Source organism: Trachypithecus francoisi, unplaced genomic scaffold (assembly GCF_009764315.1).
Source record: "Trachypithecus francoisi isolate TF-2019V2 unplaced genomic scaffold, Tfra_2.0 Lachesis_group4, whole genome shotgun sequence".
NCBI lineage: Eukaryota > Metazoa > Chordata > Mammalia > Primates > Cercopithecidae > Trachypithecus > Trachypithecus francoisi.
The window spans coordinates 57,078,899-57,105,164 of record NW_022681469.1 but is presented as its reverse complement, the minus strand read 5'-3'; the positions used below and the strand labels follow the sequence as shown (position 1 = coordinate 57,105,164).

The window sequence follows — 26,266 nt, the reverse complement described above, 5'->3', positions numbered from 1 at the left end:
AAACCCCGTCTCTACTAAAAATACAAAAAATTAGCCAGGCGTGGTGGCGGGTGCCTGTAGTCCCAGCTACTCGGGAGGCTGAGGCAGGAGAATGGCATGAACCCGGGAGGCGGAGCTTGCAGTGAGCTGAGATTGCGCCACTGCACTCCAGCCTAGGTAACAGAGCGAGACTCCGTCTCAAAAAAAAAAAAAAAAAAGCCTGGCTCCTCTGCTTCTTCTTTTGCTTCCTCTCGCTACACAACGTGCCTGCTCCCCCTTTACCTTCCACCATGACTGGAAGCTTCCTGAGGCCCTCACCAGATGCAGATGCTGGCACCATGCTTCCTGCACAGTCTGCAGAATCATGAGCCATTATAAACCTCTTTTCGTTATGTTACCCAGCCTCAGGTATTCCTTTACAGCAATGCAAATGAACTAATACACAACCTTCACCTCTTCATTGCAGGTTGTTACAGAGAACAGGGTAACTAGCATACAACACGCTGGACTTCATTTCAAAACACTTGGCTGGCAACGGGTTTAATGGCTTCCCAAAGAAGGAGAAAAACATTCTTAATCATTGAACCTACCTAATGTATGCTCTGTGAGGAACAGCTTGGGCTATTTGTATTTTTTATGCTAAGTCCCTAATATAGCGTCATATGTATTAACTCTATTTGTTGAATCAGTGAGATTTTGGAGGTGAATGAAGAAACATGGCTACTCCTAAATAGGAAGGGTAGCCACACTTAGTTTTTGTTTTATAGGGAGAGAGATGTAGAACGTGGTGACAACCAAGAAGCATTATTTTTCAGTTTTCCTACTGAATACCTGTGTAATCTCAGGTAAATTATTTGTCTTCTCTAAACTTTAGTTTCCTCACTTGTCAAATAGGAAGAAAAAGCTCAGTCCCACGGGGTTGATCCATCATATGAGATAATGTATTTATGGTATTTTACAACAAGTCTAAGACTGATATAGGTAGGCTGGGTGCGGTGGCTCACACCTGTAATCCCAGCACTTTGGGAGGCCGAGGCCTGCGGATCACAAGGTCAGGAGATCGAGACCATCCTGGCGAACACGGTGAAACCCCGTTTCTACTAAAAATACAAAAAATTAGCCAGGCGTGGTGGCGGGTGCCTGTAGTCCCAGCTACTTGAGAGGCTGAAGCAGGAGAATGGTGTGAACCCAGGAGGTGGAGGTTGCAGTGAGCCGAGATCACGCCACTGCACTCCAGCCTGGGCAACAGAGCCAGACTTTGTCTCAAAAAAAGATGGATACAGGTAGCATTTTTAAAATTTATGTTCCTCCTCCCTACACAAAGAATTATAAATGGTGACAAATAATTTAACACTGTTCTTTTTCCGGTATCTACATTCCTTAAATGTCCTTAATACAGAACTGAAGTATACATACATATGTAATCAAGCATTTGTTGTATTTATTATTAACAATACTTAATGTTCCCTTTTCTTAATTAGGAAACTAAATAAGAAACACAAATACAGTGCTTGCTTATAAGGGGGTGTCTCGATTTTAGTTTTCCTTTGGCATTTGAGGAAAGACTGTTTATGCTGTCTATGTAAAATAGTGTCCTCGTGTCCCAAAGTAATTCATGTGACTTCCAAGGTGCCTAAAATTGAGCTATCATTACAGAACCAGGAGAACAGACTCATGATAATCCTTGGATTAGACTGTTGGACAATTAAAGACTGTTCTGGACAACTGAAAAAAATGCAAACCCTTAAGAGAATTCTGAAAATGATGCAAAAAAGGGGGAAGACTTTAAAAAAAAAAAAAAAAAAAGACACTGTGGCTGTAAAAAATCACAGGATATGACCGGGATCTGGCACTGCAGAACAGGGCACAGAAACGGCTTGCCTGAAGCTAGAAATTTCACAGCACATCCTTCAAGGGTACACATGATTGGTGCTGAGCAGATAATCAGAATTCACTCCGGTAGAGCAGATAACTGATAACACATAGTCTGCACGTCTCAGTTGATGTGCAATCAAAATGATCAAAGTTCAGGTAGAGAGTGTAGTGTTATGAAATGTATAATATTTCCTTCTTGGGTAAAAGTGAATTTACATTTCACACTAGATAATTGGTTTTATATAACAAAATGACATTTTTTTTTTCTAAGAACAATTTTATCCACTGAATGGAAGTATTGATTTGCAGTGAACACAAAGAATAAGCTTATACAATAGAGAGGAAATTATTCTGTTGCAGATTTTATTGAATTTAAAGTTCTTTTATGTTGCTCTGCATCTTGATAGTGTAGGATGGGAAAAGATAGACCTGAAGCTTCATTTTGGGAAAAAGTCGGAGAGAACCAAATTATTCTGTAAAATGAAGTAGGGGCAAGTATGGAGTTCCTGGGGGCCATCTGGGATGATGAGGCTGTGGAGGGAGAGGGGAGGTAAAAGACAAGCCAGTGAAATTGAGCTAGGCAAGGGTGCAGTACAGAGTATTAGCACTCAGGGAAGTGTCTCCATTGATAGAGTGCCCCCAAAAAGAGCATGGATGTCTGGTATCTAATTGAAGTGCTTTGCATTTCTGTAATGTAACCCCACATACCATTGCCCCACATCTTTAATAAAGTCTGTCCACAGAGGTCTTGCATGAATGGTCTTGTGTAGGTATAGCCTGAGGAAGGGGTGAGTCCTGTGCCTTTGCGGACATGGCACAGAAGTGGCACAGGCACTATGTATGCAGGCTGATGGGCGATCCCTCAAATAAACCTTTGTTGGAAGCAGAAGTCAGAGCTCCAGGAAGCCTGGGGAGGCCTGTGGGAGTTTAGGGGGACTTTCTGGCCAATTGATCTGAATCTGGCTACACTTACTGAAGAAATGAATGGAAGAACTCATGGCTCAATTAAAAAAAAAAAAACACTTGAAATCAGAACTTTGGCATATTTGTGCAAACTGAAAGAGGCTATTATCTATACAGCATATGCACATTCAAATGGCATAAAATATGAAAGCAGATCTATCATGTAGTCCCATGAAATCCTATGAATCCCCTTGACATTATTAAAAAAAAAAAAAGGGGTGGCCCAAAACTGTCCAGGGCATGAGCTAATGAAAACATTTACTTGTACACCTAGAAAACAAATGAAAGGATCTCCCCCAGATTTCTGATAATTTTAACAGTAATTGTATCTTGGGGGTACAATTTTATTTTCTTCTTTATAATTTTTATACTTTTACAAAATTTCATTCACCACATATCTTAACATTATTATCAGGGAAAAAAATCCAAATGCAAACCTGACATTTTAGAAAAATGTTATAGGTTAGAATTTGTTCCTGCTACATTGAGTTAATGGGAACAAGTTTAGGCTACACAGTTTTCAGTTTAATTTTTAAAAATTTCTATGAAGAATAAACCCCTAGTAACACATGTGAAGAAAGTGGCTTTGTATTCATATTTTATTTTGTTTTTTCATGTTTTAGTTTTTTGGATTTATCCACTTTAAAAAAGGCCATGTCAGAGGCCAAGTTACTAAGCTATCATAGAACTACAGTGGTTAATAAAGAGTCAAGTTATATGTGACTGCCAACTACTAATAAGCAACAATCTCCAGACAATCTCTTGCTCTGGGGGCCAGAGTATCAAAAGAGTGCTGGCTGATCCTCAAGATCTGTCCAGCAAGCAGCAACGACATAAGTATGCTGAGGGTAGTGAGAGTCTAGATCACTGAAGTTTGAGCTATGAGGAAGCTGAGCTAGAGATAAGTCCTGGGAGACTTTAAATTCTAAGAAAGGCAGAAAATGCTTCATGAGAAAAAAAAGACAATGTGTAGTCTGGATGCCTGAAGCACAGATTCCACCCTAGAGCAGCATTCAAGTGCATTTTTAAACAAGATGGATTCTTACAGGTCCTAGAAATAGTATGGCTTGGTTTACACGCAAGAGCTCATCTACAAACTAATAAAGGTGGAAAAAAATAAACGGTCTGAGGAAGTGTCCTGTGATCACTCACCCACCTGAATTTGGAGTACAGCTAGGTCGGCATCCAGGGACCTCTTGGCTGGCAGTAATTTCTGGGTAACACAAATTTGTCTTTGCTTCTCAGCAATCTTCATTTTCAGGAATCGGATCTTTTCTTCCAGTAGATGTATTTCAATTTCTCCGTTTAGTTTCATCTTCTCTTGGATATTTATTTTTTCATAAAAAATGCATACTTCTTCTTCCCGCTCTATCAGCTGAACGCCACTGTGGTCAAATTCAGAGGCAGAGGCTAAGTGGGCATTGAGACCACCGTTTTACTAGTCATTGTGATTCCCTCTGGCTTTAGATGCAAGATATACATCAACACAGCATATACTTCCAGAGGATGACAGATAGTCACCAATGGCTTTCAAGTTAAATGACATCCACACTTTAGATTTCTCTAGCGATAGGAGGGTTACTGAGCCTCTCAACTTTGAGGCCGACCATGTGCTTGGCTAGCCACAGTGTCTCTGAAAGTCCCAAAGGTTTTCCCGGGGTGGGAAAGAATGTCATTCCCAATGCACAAACAAAGTGATCCCATAGTCTGATTTTCTGCAGATCCTTTTCTCGGGTCAGACTTGCCAGCCAAGGCCTGGCCAGAAGCACACAGGCAGGGGGCCAGGGAATGTAGTTCTGGTGTGAGTCTGCTCTACATTAAATTGCTAGGCCCATTAGTTTCTTCTCAAGTTGAATATTTCTGATTGTAATTTCCCCATAAACAGACAAAAATCTATCCTTTGTAATCATGCCAGGAGAAAGACCCCTCCTTGAACGAAGAATATGGGGAGGAAACAAAGTAAGAATGTTCTAACCCTAGCAGCTTTGGTCTGCGTGGCCGATCATGCCCCACTGATCTGAGTAGCACCTGGGTGTACACTGTTTGTCCAAAAGCTTTGGTTTGTGCCAGGAGCCAAATAGTACCTTTTTTCTCCCCTGGAGAAAAACCTACCAGCCCTTTGAAAATGTGCTGTTCTTCAAAGGACCCTAAAGGTCTTCCCACACACTATGCATATCTGTTATTTCAGAGTTCCTCCTTTAATTGCTTCTATCTATGACTCCCCTTCCTCAAAACATGCATGCACGTGGTTGTACTTGGCTAATCCCAGCTCTACATTTTGTCTGTTTTCCTTTCAAAGGCTCAAGATCAAGTTCTCTTGATAACCGAAGCCAGGAGCAATGTTTTATCACGTTTTTGTACTCTCAAGGTCTAGCACTCTAATGCCTTATACAGAAAAGCACACAATCAAAGTTTGATTTAAAAATTCTGATACCAGATGTCATTATCACAGGGCTCTGCAAATTTCACATTCCTATTTCTCAGAGCATAAGTAACTTGGGGGAACTGCTGAAGTAAACATTGATTAATGATATAATTGCAGCCTGGAAGAAATAATGCTACTCCTAAAGGTCTCACTAACTTGCTGAGCAAATGAACTAGGAGAATGGCTGAGTAAATATAATAAGACCAAACCTACCACAAAAATGGGTACAAGTTCCACACTTATTTATGTCAATTATGCCAAAAGAATCTGATGTTATAAGAGGCGCCCTGAATGACCACCTAGGAAAGGATATTGATCTTCAAGCAAGCAACTTCCCCAAACCCCTCCTCTTTGCCTGTTTATGAGGATGGTATTTCTTTCTCTATTTTTTTTTGTTTGTTTTTGGAGACAGAGTCTCACTCTGTGGCCCAGGCTGGAGTGTAATGGTGCGAACTCGGCTCACTGCAACCTCTTCCTCCCAGGTTCAAGTGATTCTCGTGCCACAACCTCCCAGTAGCTGGGACTACAGGCACCCGCCACCACACCTGGCTAATTTTTTGTATTTTTAGTAGGGATAGGGTTTCACCATGTTGCCCAGGCTGGTCTCGAACTCCTGAGCTCAAGTGATCCCCCCGCCTCAGCCTCCCAAAGTGCTGGGATCACTCCATTGTGCCCAGCATGAGGACAGCATTTCTTATTTTCAAGGGAAGCAACACACAGTCCCTTCTCTCCAAAGGCTAATGAAACCTGAATATCACATTTCCCTCACTATTCACTGTCAAGTCTAGGTAGAAAAAGAGGTGACATTCCTCAATTGGATCCCTGGTGCTCTGTTCTCACACCTGGTTTTTACCTTTCATTTCGATGCTGAACAGCTTTTTCATATCTTTTGCGCAGCTGCACCATCTCCTCTTCAATCATTGTGATCATATTGGCAAGCCTGTCAATGTTATTTAACTGGGCTTCCTTCTTTTCTTTCATTTCCTGAAGTTTTGATGCAATTTTGCGCACATCGTTTTGCATGCTCTCTCTGATGGTAACATTGTTGGCGTGCTTCAGCATGGAATTTTGTAGCTTTCTTTTAAAATAATAAGACAATGGGTAAGATTATAATTTTCTTTATTTAAAAGGAATGAAGGCTTCTGAAACACAAGCACTGTCAAAGCAGACCTTGCTTTAGTGTAGCCCTTGAAATGACGATGCTAGTAATAATGATAATCATCTTATAATACTCTTCAGGAATTTTCATAATCCTTCCAGGTCTCAGATTTTCTCTCCTCCAGATTAGAAAATCTTTACTTTCTGCTCCAGCATTCTGCTGCCCCGCTTTATCAAAGCAAGAGACTGCAGTCATTCATTTATTGTCATTCTCAGGAGACTGCTGTCTTGAGGACAGAGATGGTTATATCCAATAATATCCATTGGACATAAGGTGGTACCTGACTCAGCCTATGACCACAATAAATGCTGAATGAATGCATGGCCTCTATAAACGTATTTCGTTTTCAAGTTGGATGAGAACCTGATTAGGAAATTATATTTTTCTTTTCATCCACCCCCGACCCCTGAAATGAGGCCACTTTATAATCGTTGTTGAAGGAAACTGGGCAATAATGGCCACCAGAAAATTAGATTATACCCTGATCGTGTACTGTTTACTAACATAGGTGAAAGAGTCCAGCAGATCTTGGCACATGGTAAATAATAAATGAAGAAAACAACCATTTGCCAGACATTCTTCTGAGTGTTTTTATATGGATTAGCTCATTTCATAGTAAAATGTCATATGAAATAAGGACTATTTGTGTGGATAAGGAAAGTGAGCTCAGAGAGACAAGTCAGCTTGTCACACAGGTAGTAAGTGGCAGGGGTGGTATTTGGGTCTGGACACCACCTCTTTCACCAATCTGCTATAATGTATTGCTTCCCACAACACATTAGATGCTTTAAATCTACAACCAGGGGATGTTGGTTAACAAACGAGTTGATTGTTTTCTAACTTCCCAATCCCAATTATTAGATTTGTGCTTTTCTTTCTAATTGGGCAGGTGAAAATCATCATAGTAAGCACGGTTATATGTTACAGTTTTTCATTCGTTAAAAAAATGACTCCCAAACAGTAGAAGCATGATAGATTACTGTCTATAAAACAAGATGTTTGAACAAGCACTTTTTCTGGCTTTCTAAAATACTATTATTTTTATTTTTTTATTTTTTTGAGACAGGGTCTCATTCTGTCACCCAGGCTGGAGGGCAGTGACACCATCTTGGCTCACTGCCGCCTCTGCCTCTTTTCTATCTTATTATCCCCAGGATTTTTAGAGTTCAAATGAATCAGAAAACAAGCCTTTGAAAGGCCAGTAGTTATTATAACACTTACCTTTCTTGACTAACGGCACTATTTCTCAGAATTTCAAGTTCATTTAATGACATTTTATGCCTTTCTTTTATTTCATTTACTTTCTGATGAGCTTTGTGGAGTAAGTTAACAAATTTGTTTCTTTCATTTCGAATGGTGTCATACAGTTTAGCAAACTCTCTGAGTCTGTAAATACAAAGCGTTTACTGAAACTTATGAAATAAACATCAGGTTTTTTCCCCTCACCTGAATAGGTAAACCACCACATAATTACTTTACCTCCGATAAATTTCACATTTTTTCTTCTTGTGTATCCTGATTTCAAGATCCTTTGCTTTGATTTCTTTAATAATGTTGGTATATTTTTGCTGAAATGTAAAAAAAATATGTGAAATAAATAACAACATATGAACACTCCCAGCTTTATCCCATATCATTCCCTTCCATTAAAGACAATTCTCCAGTCTAGGCAACATAGAGACCTCATCTCTACAAAAATAAAGAAATTACTGGGTATGGTGGTGTGCACCTGTAGTCCCAGCTACTCAGGAGGCTGAGGTGGGAGGACCACTTGAGCCCAAGAATTTGAGGCTGCAGTGAGCCATGATTGCATCACTCTGCTTCAGCCTGGGTGACAGAGTAAGACTCTGTCTCTCAAAAAGTCTTTCTTGGCTTGCTGGGTTGTACAGATCAGGGTGAAGGTCTGAAAATTCCCTGGCTAGCTGAACTGACTCACATTGGCTAAGACAAACTGTTAACTGTTACCTAAGGAAGACAACAAACAAGAGAAGGGAAAAATCAAAAAGCCTGCATGGATTGGGTTTGAGGAAAAGTTTGGAGGACTTTTGAGAAAGAGGAAGAGTGATTTTGAACTGCACAGCTGGAATGGGTGAGCACAGAGTTTATGGAAGATAGATGAAGGAAGAGGATTCCTAGTAAGTTTTGGTGAGTATTATAAACTGGACCCTCTGTGGTGTTTTGTCAGAGACTGAAGAAATGATTTTAAAGTGCTTTGCATTATTTTGTATGTGGGTTGTTTTCCTACACAATAAAGCATCATATTGAGACCAGCTGTAAGGAGGTGTTACACATAAATATTTTAAAAGAAAGCAGTTACATTTCTAAAATTCTAAAAAATATATCAAGTGCTAAATACATTAATTATGTTCTTTAAATCTAAACATACTGGTTCTTGCATCTGGGATAAGAAACGTATTCAAAAATGAAGGACTTGCTGGTAGAAACCAGAGGAAATAAGTTTGTCAGCCTTTTCCCAAGGACTGAGAGCAAAGCCCGTTTGGTATGAGTGATTCGAAAGAAACTAGCTGTAGAGCCAAGATTGATGTGTAGCATTTTTCTAATGTTGTTCTCCATGAGAATAGGGGTCAGGAAGAAACAAATGTTTAAATAACTGTACACATGAATAATAAAACAGATGGGAAAATGTAGTGTCATCTAGTCTGTCTTGGGAGTGATAGCGACATTGTTTTTTTTTTTCTTCACCTTGGTCTTTAGGGATGTGGATGCCATGTGAACATAAAATAGTAAGACTGACTGCCTTCTTATGGAAATCGCAGCTGAGTACAGGTAATGCTTCACACACTAATTCCTAAGGCTACAAATACTCAAGGGATAAATATTTGTCCCTTATCAATTTCCATATCTCAAGAAGAATTGTCTTTTGTGGTTTAATATGAATTAACTCATTTAATAATGAGGTTTGCTTTACATAGATTAATCACACGTAGATAACATGTACATCAGTTTTTGAGATTAATTGAAAATTATCTAATTCATAAAACAGATCAGTGTTTATTTTAACAAATAAGTATACCTCCAATGTTTCTATAATTTCTAAAGAGAAAAGGGAGGAAGTTTCTAACTAGGAAGACTCACTTGAGTGGGATCTTCCCAGCCAACACCAAGTTGTCTTGAAAATGTTATTCTGGACCAGTCCCATCTCAGACCCTGACTTGGTGAAGATGGCTTTCTCCTTCCTCCTTTTCCTTCCTTCCTTCCTTTTATTTTTCGCTTTTGAGATGGAGTCTCACACTGTCACCCAGGCTGGAGTGCAGTGGTGCAATCTTGGCTCACTGCAACCTCCGCCTCCTAGGTTCAAGTGATTCTTATGCCTCCACCTCCTGAGTAGCTGGGATTATAGGTCCGCCACCATGCCGGGATAATTTTTTGTATTTTTAGTAGAGATGGGGTTTCACCATGTTGGCCAGGCTGGTCTCGAACTCCTGACCTCAGGTGATCCACCCACCTTGGCTTCCCAATGTGCTGGGATTACAGGCATGAGCCACTGCTCCTGGCCCAAGATGGCCTTCTCACATCTCTCCTCTCTCCTCTCCTTGTCCTACTCCTGCATCTTACCCCCTCAACCACCATGTGCTCTCAAGCTGCCTTTCTTTCATCCTGTCCTCCCTGACCATTTCTTTACCTGGTGAAATCCAACTACCCCATGAACTTCACTGTTGCTGCAGCCTTCATGCTGGAGTCTCAACTGTTTAATGTGGATTAAGTGACTTTCATCATCTGATTTCTCCTGCTCTCTGGTCTCACTATTTGACATCCTTTCTCCCCATCTTCCCATGTGCCAGCCATGCTGAACTTCTTTTAGTTTCTTAAATATTGGTGGAAAAATAAACAGTGAAAGGGGGATGTGAAGTGCCTGCAGTGGGCTGTGCAATGTAGATCCTCTCCTCAAGTCTTCTTTGCAAAAAGGTACTTCATACCTCATTGCTCACTAATGCTTTAGTGTGAGTGAGCTCTTGCTGCAGAGTGAAAAGAAATGCCATTCCATGTAAATACTTACTTAGAATGAGAACAAAGGGTGTGCTTAGAAACAGACCACATCTGGGTCATGTGATAAATTCTTTCTTTCTTTCTTTCTTTTGAGAGGGAGTCATGCTCTGTCGCCCGGGCTGGAGTGCAGTGGTGCGATTTCGGCTCACTGCAACCTCCACCTCCTAGGTTCAAGTGATTCTCCTGCCTCAGTCTCCCAAGTAGCTGGGATTACAGGCACCTGCCACCATGCCTGGATAATTTTTGTATTTTAGTAGAGATGGGGTTTCACCATGTTGGTCAGGCTGGTCTCAAACTCCTGACCTCAAGTGATCCACCTGCCTTGGTCTCCCAAAGTGCTGGGATTACAGGCATAAGCCACCACACCTGGCTTGATAAATTCTTCTATTTTAGTAATATGTAATATCCTGTTCATTTTTAACAGGGAGCTTCTGGGCATGATCTGGACATAATCCTTATATGGAATAAATGATTAATGGTAGAATTTTAGCTGGCGTGACAAGAGGACTGTTTTACCATTTGTTTTATTGTTGATTTTAGGGGGGACTGTTGCACTGGCACTTTTTTGGAGGCCCAGGAAAATCACGGCGTGATGCAGCAACTAAGAGTATCTGGCATTCGATTAAATGATGCCATCTTGATGAAGTTGGGAGGGACAGCTATCTAATGCTACCACTCTTGAGTTGTTCCTGGACAAATCACAGTGGAGTCTGAGATGGGAGTGAAAACTAAATGATATCTGCAGCCTATACAGCTGCCAGCCTGTCCACTGGAGGCACCCACTCTATTCTTACTGAAACTGCCATCTGTTCAAATCCTCTGCTCATTGTCAGTGATCTCCTTTCCCCTCTAAATTGTTGACTACTGTTAATTGAATCCTGGGACTATCTTTCAGCGCGTGATGGAATCTCATTTAGGGAAGATTTATAGTCACTGGTACTTGAAGGAGAGGCACAGTTATAGTGGTCCCTTGGTATACATAGGGAACTGGTTCCAGGACCCTTTGAGAATACAAAAATCCAAGCATATTCAAGTCCCAAAGTTGACCCTGTGGAATTCACCTATAAGAAAAGTGGGACTTCCATATAGGCAGGTTTTGTATTCTGTGAGTACTCTACTTTTGATCTGCATTTGGTTGAAAAAAAATCTGTGTATAAATGGACCCATGCAGTTCAAATCCATGTTGTTCAAGGGTCAATTGTACAACTTTCTAATGCACACTGCATTCAAATGAGGCTATCCTGAACTTTTGTAGTTATCAATAAATGGTTAAAAAAAAATGCAGTTACCTGAGCTTTCAGAAAATCCTTGGACTTTTGTTCCTTTTCATCAATTTTGATTTGAGTCATGCGGACAAGGTTGAATACCAGCTCTTTCATGTTTTCTTGCTCCTTTAAAAGCTTGTTTTCTTCTGCAAGTTGTTGTTCTACTAACTTAGACTCCATTTCGGATATAATTTTCTTTTGAAAAAAGCAGAGATAATATTATAACTTAATTGAAGGAATACAATAAAGCTAGTATCTCAGACTACCTTTCTATTTCCTATACAAAATGTATTTTATTAAAACAAACAGGCCAGGTGTGGTGGCTCATGCCTGTAATTCAAGCCTTTGGGAGGTTGAGGCAGGAGGATGACTTGAGGCCAGCAGTTCAAGACCAGCCTGGGCAACATGGCAAGATCCCTCTCAACAAAAAATAAAAATAAAAAATAAAGTAATGCTGTTTTAGCTTCATTTTTTCCCTTTATTTTGTAAAATAATGTGAAAATCAGTGGGTTAATATGATAGAACCTTTTCTCATTTGGACTGTATTTTCAAGTGACTAAGAAAAAGAAGAGACATAAAAACAAAAGAAAATTTGAAATTAGACATTGGTGAAATAAAACATCTGTGACTTACTTTTAATGTAATCAATAACCCATAATTTAAAAATCTCATTCCTTTGAATACTTTTTTCTGGTTCAAACATACTCTTTTTTCTCAAATTTAATGTAGGATTGGAGTGGACTTTGAGTTGAAGAAATATACCCACATTAAGCAGGATCATACTCTCCTTGATGACTCTCTTATTGATAAGGTTTTGTGAAGCACTGCTAAAAACACAACTTTGTATGAACCCTTCTTAGATAGAAGCTTAAATGAATGTTGATATTAACCTGTTGGGCCAAATTCCTCTTAGCTACTTCAACTTCCTTGTGAAGCTCTCGCCTTCTCTCAGATAATGTAGAATCATCTTTAGGGATAGCTTCAATCTGGAAATCAAAATTTAAAAACATGCATTTATGTAAGAAATAAATCTTTGGGAGCCTGAGGCAGAGAATTGCTTGAGCCCGGGAGGTGGAGGTTGCAGTGAGCCGAGATCGTGCCACTGTACTCCAGCCTGGGCGACAGTGCGAGACTCTGTCTAAAAAAAAAAATCTTTACTGCCATGTAGTCAACTTCATCACACACTTTTTGAAAATGCTGGGCAAATCATGAGTCTCAATCTTACAGGAACTTCCCTTTATGCCAAATATTCTTTATAAGCCATTTCAAATTAAAATATAAAGACCAGCCAAAAATCGATAATTTGCCAGCTGCAAATGTTTTATTATTTAGAAATAAATCTTACTAATAGCTAACATTTATTGAACATAAACTAAGTGTCCAGCAAGGTTTTAAACGCCTATATATATGATCTTACTTCATCCTTACAATACCCCTCACAAGGTGGGGAATATTTTCTCCAATTGTCCAGATGAGGAGAATGAGGCACACACACATTTAAGTAACTTGCCACAGTGGTGCAGGTGCAAACCCAGGGAGGTAGACTTGGAACCCATGATCTGCCTACCTCATGACCCAGCACTTTGGAGACATGAATATAGTATGACTATTCAAATTATAGTTAGTATAAAATGTGAGTACATTTATGAAATCTTACAGGATAAAGAAAAATATGTGATTTATTAATAACAGTGGGGATAGTTTGCTACTTATATGTAGTCATTTTATTAGTAGCTGGAAATTTCTTACACGAAAGAAAAGCCTCAACTTTTTGGTTGATACCTAAAATTTCACCATTACCTTTCTGTTAAAATGGCTTGCACTTTTCTCCTGTGTTGACGTACTTTGGGGAGAAGCCAAATCTCACTCTTTAAGTCTCTGTTGCCCTATTAGGAATGAGCTTGTCAGATGTTTTGTGATGAAGACAAGAGTAGAGAGGAGGACACGTGGTAACTAGTGGGGAAAGGGTACCATTCAAGGCTACAGGGAGGGTCATCTTGGGGTGCTTACAGCCTACTGGACTTAGAGCAAGTTTAGAGTTGGCTATTTACACCGAAGGCACGTGACTCCAATCTGATGTGTTTCAGTTCCTACTGTGACAGCACACACTTGTAGGCCCTAAGGTTGAATACTGGCCAAAATTTGACCCACGAAAGGAATATCACACTGTCTAGTGATTTGAAGGTTACTTAACAGGATCTTTCTGAGGATCATGCTGCTACGTTATAGTCACTAAAGTGTGTCTTTGGATGCCCCATCATCCATGAACCAGGGTATCTTCAGTAGCACCTTCTGTACCCTCAGTTGTCCATGTCCTGCTTTTCCATTGGGTCTCCTACCCTGGAGCACTAGCTCTTGAGATACACACACTGGACTTAGGAAAATGAGACATGGTCTTGTGAAACATGTCTAACAATATACAGAATTTTGTGGGTTTAACAAACATAAAATTGCTATAGCAGATCAGAAAAGGGAGAACTCAGTATAGAATTGAATAATCGGGAAAGCCTTCCTGGAAGAGGTGAGTATTCATCAAGGAAGAGTTGATTTCTCCTTTAGGAAAGTTGAGTTAAGTCCTCCTGGATAGAGGAACTCCAGCAAACATCCTGGGTCCCTGTCTGATTCTCTGCTACAGGTGTGCCTGGAGTTGGCTGTCCTCATGCTCAGCTCCCAGCTGTAGGCAGATCTAAACGTGAATGATAACAGGGGCCAGGAACCCTTATAAGGTTTTGACAGAAAATATGATGAGAGCACACTCACTAGCTACTACATCAACTAAAGGCTCTTGACAGATTTTTCTGGCTTGAAGTCTCAGACACTTTGGTTATTTCCAATATTTTGAAACACAAACAATACTGCAATAAATTGTATTCATTTTTGAACTCACAACTGCTTCTCTGATACCATTTTCAATTCTCCATAAAGCCGAGCCCTCTAGTTTCAGGCAGGAATTAGGTAGGCTTGGCTTGTGGAAGAGGTGACATGATAAGCCATTGGTAGCAGAGCGTCCTGCTACCCTCCACCTTGATCTTAGCAACTGTGTTATTCAGGGTTCTTTATATCTCCTGACATATATCTATATCTATCAATCTATCTACTTTGTGTCTCTCTGTGTGTGTATATGTGTGTGTGTGTGTGTGTGTGTGTGTGTGTATAGAGAATGGAATTTATTAAGTATTAACTCACAGGATCACAGGGTCCCACAATAGGCCATCTGCAAGCTGAGGAGGAAGGAAAGCCAGTCTGAGTCCCAAAACTGAAGAAACTTGGAGTCTGATGTTCAAGGGCAGGAAGGGTCCAGCACAGGACAAAGAGGTAGGCTGGGAGGCTAGGTCAGTCTCCTTTGGCAACACCCTCACAGACACACCCAGGATCAATACTTTGTATCCTTCAATCCAATCAAATTGACATTTAGTATTAACCATGACAGCAACAGAATGACATTTTTTTCAGAGTTGCAATGTATCCAGGAGTACTCAGACTTCTTTGCAGCTGGGCATGCCCATATGAGCTAAGACAAGCCAATGAAATGTAAGTGGAAGTCTGTGAGGAGGGGTCCTGGGAAAGTGGCTGTTTTCCTGTTAAAAGGAACAGCCAAGTCAGCAATCAGGCATGTCTTTTGCTCTTTGCCCTTTCTCCTCCTTGTGCGAGTTTATTCTTAAAGGTGGAATAGCCATTTTCTGACTATGGAGAAACAATGTACACACAGAGGTTGACTGAAAGGGGAGCTAAAAGGATTCTAGACTTTTCATTATGTGAAATAACCTGTTGTGCCTACCTGTGTTCTTTTTATTAAGTGAGTAAAACAACTCCCTATTTAGCAAAATCATTACAGTTGAGTTTCTGTTACTTGTTGAGGCCAGATTGCAAACCTAACCTAATAGGTGTTTCTTTTGAAAGGAAACCTTCCTAAGGTAATCTGGAAAATAGGCTAGAGTTAGACTGAAGTCTCCAATAATGTGGGAAGAAAATAACTATCAAGTGTCAAAGTTCTAATTACATGGTCTGGAGTTACTTGACATATTTACCATTTCTTTTGAGCCCCAAATTGCATATATCATGTTTTGTAAGCTTATGTTCATTATTTTAGTTTTTATAGTGTAGCATTTCACACTTAAAAATGTATGTATTGTTACCAAACAACAGAAATATGTAAAGTAAAAACAAACAAACAAACAAACAAAAACTACTTCCTACCTCTGCTACTTCAAGTACTACTCCCCCAGGAGTTGCTATTAATAGTTTTGGTGTCTGTTCTTCCAGGCATTTTCAATGCATGAATAATCATCGGTAACTTTCATCAAAGTTAAGAAATTAGACATTATTTGTTGTTGTAAATATCCCAATTATTTGATATCAGTGAACCTCAGTTTAACACTTTGATATTTTTCTAAAGCATTCCAACCTTTCGTGAGGCTTGTACCTTGAGTTTCTGGGAGAGTCTCTATGTACAAGTCAAATGCCATAGGAGAATCAAACAGCTGTCTCTGGGGGGAAATACACTCTGAAGAATAGCCAGAGCTCTTCATGTTCACCTTTTATCTCTTTTAGTTTTGGATTGCATGCAAGTCTGAAAAAATGTTCACTTGGGCTGGGAGTGCCGGGCCTGGCCCACTCCTGTTTTCAAGTACTGTCAGCTGTGGGCAGTGGCTGGGCTAATTATAAATCACAGGGTCAAAGAGGAAGTTCCTCTCTCACTGAAACTGTACTAGAACAAAAATAGATTTTCCTTAAAATCAACAAAGGAAAAGGATTTTAATACATTTTAATTTCTCTTAGTTTTATATTCTATGGGTGCTATTTTGTGGACTTCATAGCTAGTAGTGTCATAATATAAATAGCTTTTATAATATTTGTTAAAATCTGAACAACTTGTGTGCATTCCACTGCAAACTCCTCTTCGGTCAAAGGCCATGCCTTACATATTTTGTATCCAGTCAGATCAAATTACAGTGACAAGCCTCACCATCACAGACAGCTTCCAAATAGATTTATAGCATCCCATGCTTAAATATAAGCAGATAGCCAAGAATTACCATATATTGGAGGAAAGTTTCTAATAACAAAGAGACAAAAACAAACAAAAAAAGAAAAATACAGAAAAAAACATGAAGAAAAGTCTTATTTAGGACAAGTATAACAAAAAAGAAACTATCATTAATAGCCTCAATGAGATAAGAGATTAAAGACACTATGAAAAAGAAACATTCAGAGAACAAAGAGAGCACAGGGAAATATAAAATATGATAGCATAATGAAAGAATAGAAGGGTTGAAAGGAAAACCTGAGGAAATTTCTCTTTTAGCAAGTCAAATGACAAAAAAGAATGGAAAATAAAAGAAAAAAGACAAGAAAATTAGAGGACTGTTTTAGAAGGTCCAACATCTGCGTAAAAGGAATCCAAGACAGAACAGAGAAAATCAAATGGACAAAATTAAATAATTATAGACAAAGTATCAGAACTTTGGAAGGACATACATTTCCATTGAAAGAGAACCCACTGAGTGCCCCACATAATGGATACAGTGGGAACATCATTGTAAAATGTAAAAATTCTGGAGGCAAATAAGTGATCCTACAAATTCCCAGCATGGAAAAAAATGGTTTCAAATAAAGGATCAGTAATTAGAATGACATGAAGAAAACAGTTAATGAACGCCTTCTTCCTGAGGGAAAATAATTTGCAACCTAAAATTCCATATCCAATTAAAGTATTAATTGTCTGTGGCTCGTGTGAGGGTAAAATATTTTTTAGCATGCAAGGTCTTCTGACATACACTTTCCAACACACAAAGTCTTAAACAATTACTTTTTCACTAGCATTTTTCTCATGAAGCTACTGGAAGGCATGTCCCCTCCTCCAAAAGGGGGTCAGCTAAGAGAATAAAATAGATGAGACCCATGAAATAGAGTCCGAAGAGAGGTGAACGGCATCACCAAGGTGGCGGCGTAAGGCTCCTATGATGAGAGCAGTGCAGCAAGCACATAGAGATGTGGGACTACTTTGGAACAAGTCAGAAAGCTGAGAAAGAAAAAGGCAGCCCCTGATATCCAGGAACAGAACTGGTACTCATACATAGGCCTTGATATTCTCCTGTTGAACATAAACAATTGCCGAGAACATAAACTCCAACAAAGCCACTCTGTAATCATGATGGATCAGGACAAAAACAAGGCCACTCCATAAGTGTATTTGAACACAGACAAAAACATGAACATGATCCAAGCCACAAAATACCATACATTCTCCATGTACAGCTTTGTTTAACAATCATAGCTTTAGCCTCCATCTCATCTTTTCTTTTTCTAAGTAAAATTGAAGATACTTGACCACAGAATTACTCTCATTTCCTGAGAACATCCAAATTCAGGGCAAAGTCCCATTTCTTTAAACCATTCCTCAAGTCACATGACACAAATCCTGTATGTCCTTTCTAATACCCTCTATTGAGACTCCCTACAATTCTCCATGGTGTGTGTTCTCCCTTGCTGCAATGTGTAATAAACTCAGCTCATTCAACTACTGGTGTATTCCTGTTAGTCTTTGGCTTAGCACAGACTTCTTCAAGAAGAGTAAATGAATAGGCCATCAAATGTGTTTTAACATACTGAGAGGAGATTTATATAATTGGAGAAGAATTTGGTATTGAACTAATAAGCACACCAAAAACTATAAAAGTGTAAAAACAGGATGTTTATAAATTCCTGGGAACAAAAAATTTTGTAAGGAAGGGTAATCATATAATATCACATGGCTCAGGCAGGAATAGCCTTTATATATTCATAATAATGGGAATACCAAATTCTGAACTAATCTAATCAAAATTATATGAGAATACTGTGTATACAGAGGAACAAGAAATGTATGTGTGGTGAACAGGGGTCTAAAGAGGGCTGAATCCTCATCTTTTATAGTGATAAGTACAAAGATCAAGTCTATAACTGAAAACTCAAGTAGCAGCATCATAAGCATGTTACTTGGGGTATGAAGATATACTTAAAGAATTGGCTGAAGAAACTGCACTTGATTAGGAAGATGACTTGATTAGGAATGGGAAATACATGGACAATCTTTCTTTCTATGCCTGGGGCAGACATCACCAATCAACTACAGAGCTCCTATCTAACACGTCAGCACTGGGCCTCAGAATCCTTTGCAATATTGGGCTGGGCACAGTGGCCCACGCCTGTAATCCCAGCACTTTGGGAGGCCAAGGCGGGTGGATCACCTGAAGTCAGGAGTTAGAGACTAGCCTGGCAAACATGGTGACACCCCATCTCTACTAAAAATATAAAAACTAGCCAGGCGTGGTGGTGGGTGCATGTAATCCTAGCTACTCGGGAGGCTGAGGCAGGAGAATTGCTTGAACCCAGGAGACAGAGGTTGCAGTGAACTGAGACGGTGCCACTGTACTTTGCAATATCATCACTATAGGGAGCTACCCCCAAATGGAGGGAGCTGGCATTTGAGATGAAACCTATTTGCTTTTATAGTATGATCTTTAAGATTCCTCTTGGTTCCTTCATTCTGTGATTATGTGAATTAAGGATCCACTGAATGTCTTGAGCAGATGAGTGACACATGAATGTGTCACTTAAGAATATAAATTTGTTAGCAAAATGGAAGAAAAATTGGACATGAAAGGAGCTGGACCTAAGGAAAACAGCCGGTGTACAGGTGCAGTCATTCAGGTAATGTAGAGTGGGTACTGAGAGGCATTTCTAGGGTTCATCAGTAGGGTCTGATGATGATGCCATCTTCTCTATAGGAATCAAATAGCCATATTCACAGTCTCATCCTGACTATCATTGACTTTAGCCTTTCAAAGAGTTCATATGTATAAAGGAAGGATGGCAATATTTACTGAGTATCTTCTCTGTACCACACATTTTCCCATTTGTAATCACTCATTTTTTGCAATAATCCCAGTTCAAAGGTTTGGAAACAACATAGGAAGGAATTCAATGGATCTAGAATCTGAACTTGACTCTGCCTGACTCAAAGGTGAAGCTCTCCTCAGTACAGCATGTTGTTATCATTGCCTTGAACACTGAAATGAGTCATGAAGAGAGAAAAATGCAGAACCACTTTTAAATCAGAGCAAAGGGAGATGGAATTGCTAGAAAACTACAATTAAAGAAAAATTATAGTATATAGAAAGTGTCGTAATCACTTGGTAAGATGACTTTGTCATTGTCACCATTTTGGACATGATCTTATGTTTAGAAAGCGAATAACTTTACAGACTCACGATATTCTAACCCCTACAATATGATGGTGAGTGTCAGAGCAAAATCCCAGGAATCATGGTTTTATTTATTTTCAATGCCAAGTGGAAGTCAATCAGAGCCGTGTTTAAATGCAGAGGTACACTGTAATGTGTGAGATTACATGAGAGTATGATGCTTTTGCTTAAGGAATTACAGTTTGTCATGCCAATGCACATAGTCATTAAAAGCTCTGATGGTTTTGCCTAATCCCAGCAAAGTCTCTCTGCCGATAGCAGGCAAATCTTCCACATGCCCAGGCCTAGACTTGGCAAATGTCTCAGGGAGGCAAAAGGCCACCTGTTTCTGCTCACCAGGAAGTGATGATGACTTTGTGGAATTTACTTCCTATTTAATATGTCTCTTAAAAATATATGATTTTTAGTTTATCGATTTTTTTTCTGGCTGTCAGCAAAGACCACGGTCCGTCACAACATTTTCTATTTTAACTAGAAGTGGAACTAGTAGGATTACATTGTGTATTATGTTTATACGTCCCTTCTATAGTACTTAATCTAGATTTTCTGGTAGAAGTGAACCTAAGTCTGTTTTGTGTGTATAGTCTTTTAGAACCAATCTTGTGATTTTTACCAATATATAACCCTTTTTGAGCTAAGAACTATTAATTTATGAGACAAATTATTTCTTCTATTTAGGTTACCTTACTCTTCAATATGAAGAAGAATGCTTTGATGGCTCAACGTTAGAAACATATTGAATGGATTAACTTTACTTACTACCATAACTACCAAAATTGTTATTAAAGGCAATTATACATTTTATCCCATTGTTTAAAGAAATCTTACTGAACAGTTATTTGATCAATAAACAAGAATTGTTTTATTAGTACAAGCAACACTTGCTGGTTTTAAGAGTCTCCTACTCATCACATCGAAGTTTCCATTAGTACTTTGAATGGACATTATACCTGCTGTCTACTATAAATCTTACTATGACTGAGGTGGGGTGGCCACAGGGTCTGTGTTTGCCCAGAGTTCCAATTTAACATCCTAACATGCTATGCTTTGGGCTAAGATGGAGTAGCTTGTAGTAAACCAATGCTTCCAACAAGAATAACTTGGGAAGTTGGAATAAAAATATGTTTGAGGGCATGAGAATTGCAAAGGTAAGCCAGAGTTAAAATCATCAAAGGTATTAGTGCTGTCTTGGAAGGAGTAAAAATACAAATAATTTATATTGGACTCTAGTAAGTCAAAGATGACTGTTGTAATCTTCAGGGTAACCACCCGAAGAATAGAAACATAATGTAAAACTAACAGATGCATATCTAAAACAAAGATAGCAGAACAATATGAAATGTTGATTAATCCCAAGGAAGGAAATATGGGAGAGAAAATGGAACATAAAGCAGATGGGACACAGAGAAAGCAAAAGTAATATCACAGAATAAGGTCAAATATATCCACAATTACATTAAATATTAATTTTTAGACTAAATACAAGAATTAAAAGGCAGAATTTATCAGACTAGATTTTGAAAAGTATGTGCTGTGTATATGAGACACACCAAAATAAGGACACAGAAAGAGTGACAGTAAACAGGGCTGGGCGCGGTGGCTCGCACTTGTAATCCCAGCACTTTGGGGAGGCAAAGGCAGATAGATCACTTGAGGTCAGGAGTTTGAGACCCGCCTGGCCAACATAGTGAAAGCCCGTCTCTACTAAAAATACAAAAATTAGCCGGGTATGGTGGCACACACCTGTAATCCCAGCTTCCTGGGAGGCTGAGGTATGAGAATTGCTTAAACCCGGGAGGTGGAGGTTGCAGTGAGCTGAGATGGTGCCTGCACTCCAGCCTGGGCAGCAAAGCAAGACTGTCTCCAAAAAGGAAAAACAAAATGAAAGTAAATAATACCATGCAGACTCTAACAGGCCAAAAGATAGTGTAGCTGATATTATTATACTAAGATCAGACAAAATAATCTTTTAAGGCAAAAGGTGCTACTACAGTTAAAGAGATTTCAGAGTGATACAAATAAATCTACCTGTTGGAACTGCAATAAAATGATTAAATAAGAAGTATTTATATCATAAATATACTATGTATAACAGTTATATAAAATAATATTTCTAAAAACACATATATAGTAGAACATACATGTTTTATTTGTTTTGCAAAAGACTATAAAAGTACATGTTGCCTCACTGATACAGAAAACTTCCTTTTTTTGTTTGAGATGGAGTCTGGCTCTGTCATCCAGGCTGCAGTGCAGTGGTGCAATCTCAGCTCACTGCAACCTCCGCCTCCCGGGTTCAAGCGATTTTCCCGCCTCGGCCTCCCAAGTAGCTAGGATCATGGGCGTGCACCACCACACCCAGCCAATTTTTGTATTTTTAGTAGAGACAGGGTTTCACCATGTTGGCCAGGCTGGTCTTGAACTCCTGACCTCAGTGATCCGCCCACCTCAGCCTCCCAAAGTGCTGAGATTACAGGCAGCAGCCACCGCCCCCGGCCAGAAAACTTCTTGAAGATTTTAAGTGCCATCTGACAGCAAGACCAAGTCCAAGTCCTAGCTGTTTGTAACACTTATAACCCTAACCAATTTTTTCACACATGTTCCTTAAGGTTGGTCTTTCAGTTAGGACAGGCTAAGTTATGCTACAGAAATAACCCCCAAATATCATGGCTTCGAACTACCAAAACTGTTTCCTACAAAGCCTGTGCGCAATCAAGAGGACTCTGAGACCACTGTTGGCTCAGCATTCCCGGCTGCTCCCATTTTACAGCACCTCCACGGCGTCATGCACTTCCACGATTACCACAGGAGAGGGAAAAACCGCCAGAGGGTCTCACATTGGCAACTAGATGTAATAGGCTGGAAGTGATACGTGTCACTTTTGTCTACAGTCCTCTGGCCAGAATGAGTTATATGACCCTGCTCAACCACAAAGGGTGCGAGGAAGTATAAACTTTCTATGTGCCCAGGAGGAGAGGAGAACTAGGCATAGGTTAGGATCAGAGGTGTCTACCACAGCTGGAAACTACTGTTCACATTTCTGAGGTCGTGACCGTCCATAAGTTTCTGGAGCATGACAGTCCTGAAGAGAATCAGAAAGGTTTCTATATACCTAGCTGCTTCATCTCAGAGGCTGACCCCTTTTTCACTCAAGGAAGGCTCTAGCACAAGGCTGCAGCCCTCTCAAGCATCCTCTGCCCTTTCAGTGGTGCTTGGTCATTTACCACAGGGAGTGCCCTCTGAGACAGGAGAGAACCAGGGGCAACAGGACCCCTCACTTGGGAACACAGAGGCAGGTAACAGTTGTCTTGAGCATGTTCTGACTGGAATACCTCCGACCCTGCACAGAAATAGCCAGGAGCCTGGCACTGGGTTCTGGATTGCCCTTGGCTAGTTGGAAGTGCAGGCTGCTGATCATCTATATCCACATAATTTGACCTAGTCCTTCACTGTTATAGTCTGCCATGACACCATGCTGGATCTGACTCTTTCAACTGGCGAAAATAATGATCCACTTGGCCCCACTCTGCAGTGAACCCTCTAGCTCTTCTAGAACTGGATGACCCAGTCACTTCCGCAGGTCAGGCTGATGGACAACTGATCCAAACAAGACATTTCCCTAATCCTGGGTTAGCAAAATGAGATTACAAAACATTATAGGACTATAGATTTCATAACAGGCTTGATGCATTTGAAAATTACCTTTTCTCTGTTACTTGTATTTTCTTCTTCTCTATTGGCAGCAAAAACAGCTTCCTAAAATATTTTTACTTCAAAAGTTAGCACCGAGCTTAAAAATCAGATGATAGTTTACAGCCCTCACCTCTAATAGAAGCCTTTGATGCATTGCTTGAGTTTGCGTAAGTGCATCCCAGGACACTTTCAAGAGCAGTTCCATCTTTCTTAAATTGCGAAAATCCCGTTCTTTCTCTCTTTGCTTACGAGAAAGTTCATCATGGTAGTTCTGCTTGTCAATGAGACTGTTGCGTAAATTCAGATCCAATATCCCTCTGTTCCAGGTAAAGAAAGATGAAAGTGATTTGTTAGCAGCTGTCCTAAATGTGTTTCAAAACTCATCAAGACAGCATGTTGAATATTGGCTCCCAATCTCTTCTGGCAAAGACCTAAAAACAGAACTACCATTCGACCCAGCAATCCTATTACTGGGTATATACTCAAAGGAATATAAACTGTTCTATCATAAAGACACACGCACACGTTTGCTCATCACAGTGCTATTCACAATAGCAAAGACATAGAACCAACCTAAATGTCCATCAGTGGTAGACCAGTTAAAGAAAATGTGGTACATATGTCACAGAGTATTATGCAGCCATAAAAAAGAATGAGATCATATCCTTTGCAGGAATGTAGATGGAGTTGGAGGTCATTATCCTTAGCAAACCAGTGCAGGGACAGAAAACCAAATATTACATGTTCTCACTTATAAGTGGGAGCAAAATGATGAGGATACATGGATACATAAAGAGGAACAACACACACTGGAGCCTTTCGAAGGGTGGAGGGTGGGAGGAGGGAGGGAGAGAATCAGGAAAAATAGCTAATAGGTACTAGGCTTAATACCTGGATGACAAAATAATCTGTACAACAACCCCCCATGACACAAGTTTACCTATAACAAACCTGTATGTGTAACCTTGAATTTAAAATAAAAGTTTAATAAAAGACAGCATGCTCAGTATATACATACACAACTATTCTCCTATTGGAATCATAAATTGTAAATAATGCCAAAGGCAACTAGGTTTGTGAGTTGGTATCATTTAGAACTGCAGTCTTACAACCCTCACCCCCCAAAAAATAACAGACTAGCAGAGAGAAGCCTCCAGTTTCCTTGAAATTCTACTTAAAAGCAGGATATAGGCTGGGCGAGGTGGCTCACGTCTGTAATCCCAGCACTTTGGGGGGCCAAAGTGGGAAATCATGAGGTCAAGAGATCGAGACCACCTGGCCAACATGGTGAAACCCTGTCTCTACTAAAAAAAAAAAAAAAAAAAAATTAGCCAGGCATGGTGGTACGCACCTGTAGTCCCAACTACTTGAGAGGCCGAGGCAGGAGAATCACTTGAACCCAGGAGGTGGAGCTTTCAGTGAGCTGAGATCGCACCACTGCATTCCAGCCTGGGCAAGACTCCATCTCAAAAAAAAAAAAAAAAAAAAAAAAAAGCAGGACATAAAACTCTCCTAGGGACTTACACCATGAAATTACTTCTATTAGAAAAAAGTCAAGATGGCCTAAGAAATGTCATTCATTTGTTGGCAAAATCCCTGAACTAAACATAACATACTCCAGTCATATAATTTTCCAAAGGCACATTTTTGTTCTGAAAATTTGGTAACAGAAAATTGAGAAAATGTATAAGTATCAAAAAATACTTCAAAGTGCTTTATCTGATAATATATTAATGGTAAAAGTTGACTTACAATTATTTAAAAATATTAATGACTCAACACCAAAGTAAGATTATGTTTTAAATTCTCAAGTATAAATTGAAGAAAAATTTAGATGACAGAACATAACGTACATAAATATAACTAACCTTTCAGTTAATGAAGTTGCTTCATTCTCTCTGGCTAATTCCAATAGCTTGACCAATTGGTTATGTTCTCGTTCTTTGATTTCAAGTAAGGCTCGTTTGCCTTCAACTTCCTTTATTACATTTTCCTTCTCTTCCACTATAGCACTAATCTTGTTTTCAACTTTCTTTAGGGAGTCATTTAGGTTTTTGACTTCTTGTTCCAAGAGAATTTTTTTCTTTTCCATTTCTCTGTAGGGGATACACACACATACACACACATTTGCCTTATTTTGAGGCCATGCTGGCCTTACCTATTCTTGCTTTCTAACCAGACAGCAGAAGAGATCATAAATTCAATGATCTCAGCAGTGAGTAAACACCACAGATGGGTGGGACTTGGAGGATATCTCCACTGAGTGCCACGGAAGGCAGGAATTTGCCCAGCCTCCCTACTTTCTCTGCAGATCCCAATTTGCTACCATCTCCTGTGATTCAGCCCCCATCCTGACCAGCCTCCTGGAATTGATCTGAGTTTCTCAACTTTGATGTTGGTGAGCTTAGTTTTTAGAACAGTTACTAGTGCCTGCCTAATTTTTCCCTTTCCTCTTAGGATTAGTCACCAGAGTAATCATATTGTTTTTCCAAAATTTTTGTATCTTCACTTAAAATCTTTTATCTTTTTTGGTTCCTCTAAACACTGAGAATTTCCTCAATGACCTCTGCCTCCAAATCTACTCTGAACATCTGAGGGGTGTTACACACATGAATGGGTGGCAAAGTTGGGAGTTACTATTATTTGGTCTTTG

At 39.6% G+C, this 26,266-nt stretch overlaps 1 protein-coding gene across 4 annotated transcripts in view; it reads right to left on the bottom strand.

The window, feature by feature from the left end:
• CCDC146 (coiled-coil domain containing 146) overlaps positions 1–26,266 on the bottom strand; it is a 154,211-nt gene that overhangs the window by 8,235 nt on the left and 119,710 nt on the right. For all 4 annotated transcript variants that reach the window (XM_033192958.1, XM_033192961.1, XM_033192959.1 and 1 more), the window contains 8 exons: positions 25,482–25,709; positions 23,744–23,930; positions 12,565–12,660; positions 11,699–11,869; positions 7,881–7,969; positions 7,623–7,787; positions 6,096–6,320; positions 3,974–4,202 (listed from right to left, as the gene is read on the bottom strand). In XM_033192958.1, the coding sequence (XP_033048849.1) occupies positions 3,974–4,202; positions 6,096–6,320; positions 7,623–7,787; positions 7,881–7,969; positions 11,699–11,869; positions 12,565–12,660; positions 23,744–23,930; positions 25,482–25,709 (1,390 nt within the window). The remainder of the gene's footprint in view (positions 1–3,973; positions 4,203–6,095; positions 6,321–7,622; positions 7,788–7,880; positions 7,970–11,698; positions 11,870–12,564; positions 12,661–23,743; positions 23,931–25,481; positions 25,710–26,266) is intronic.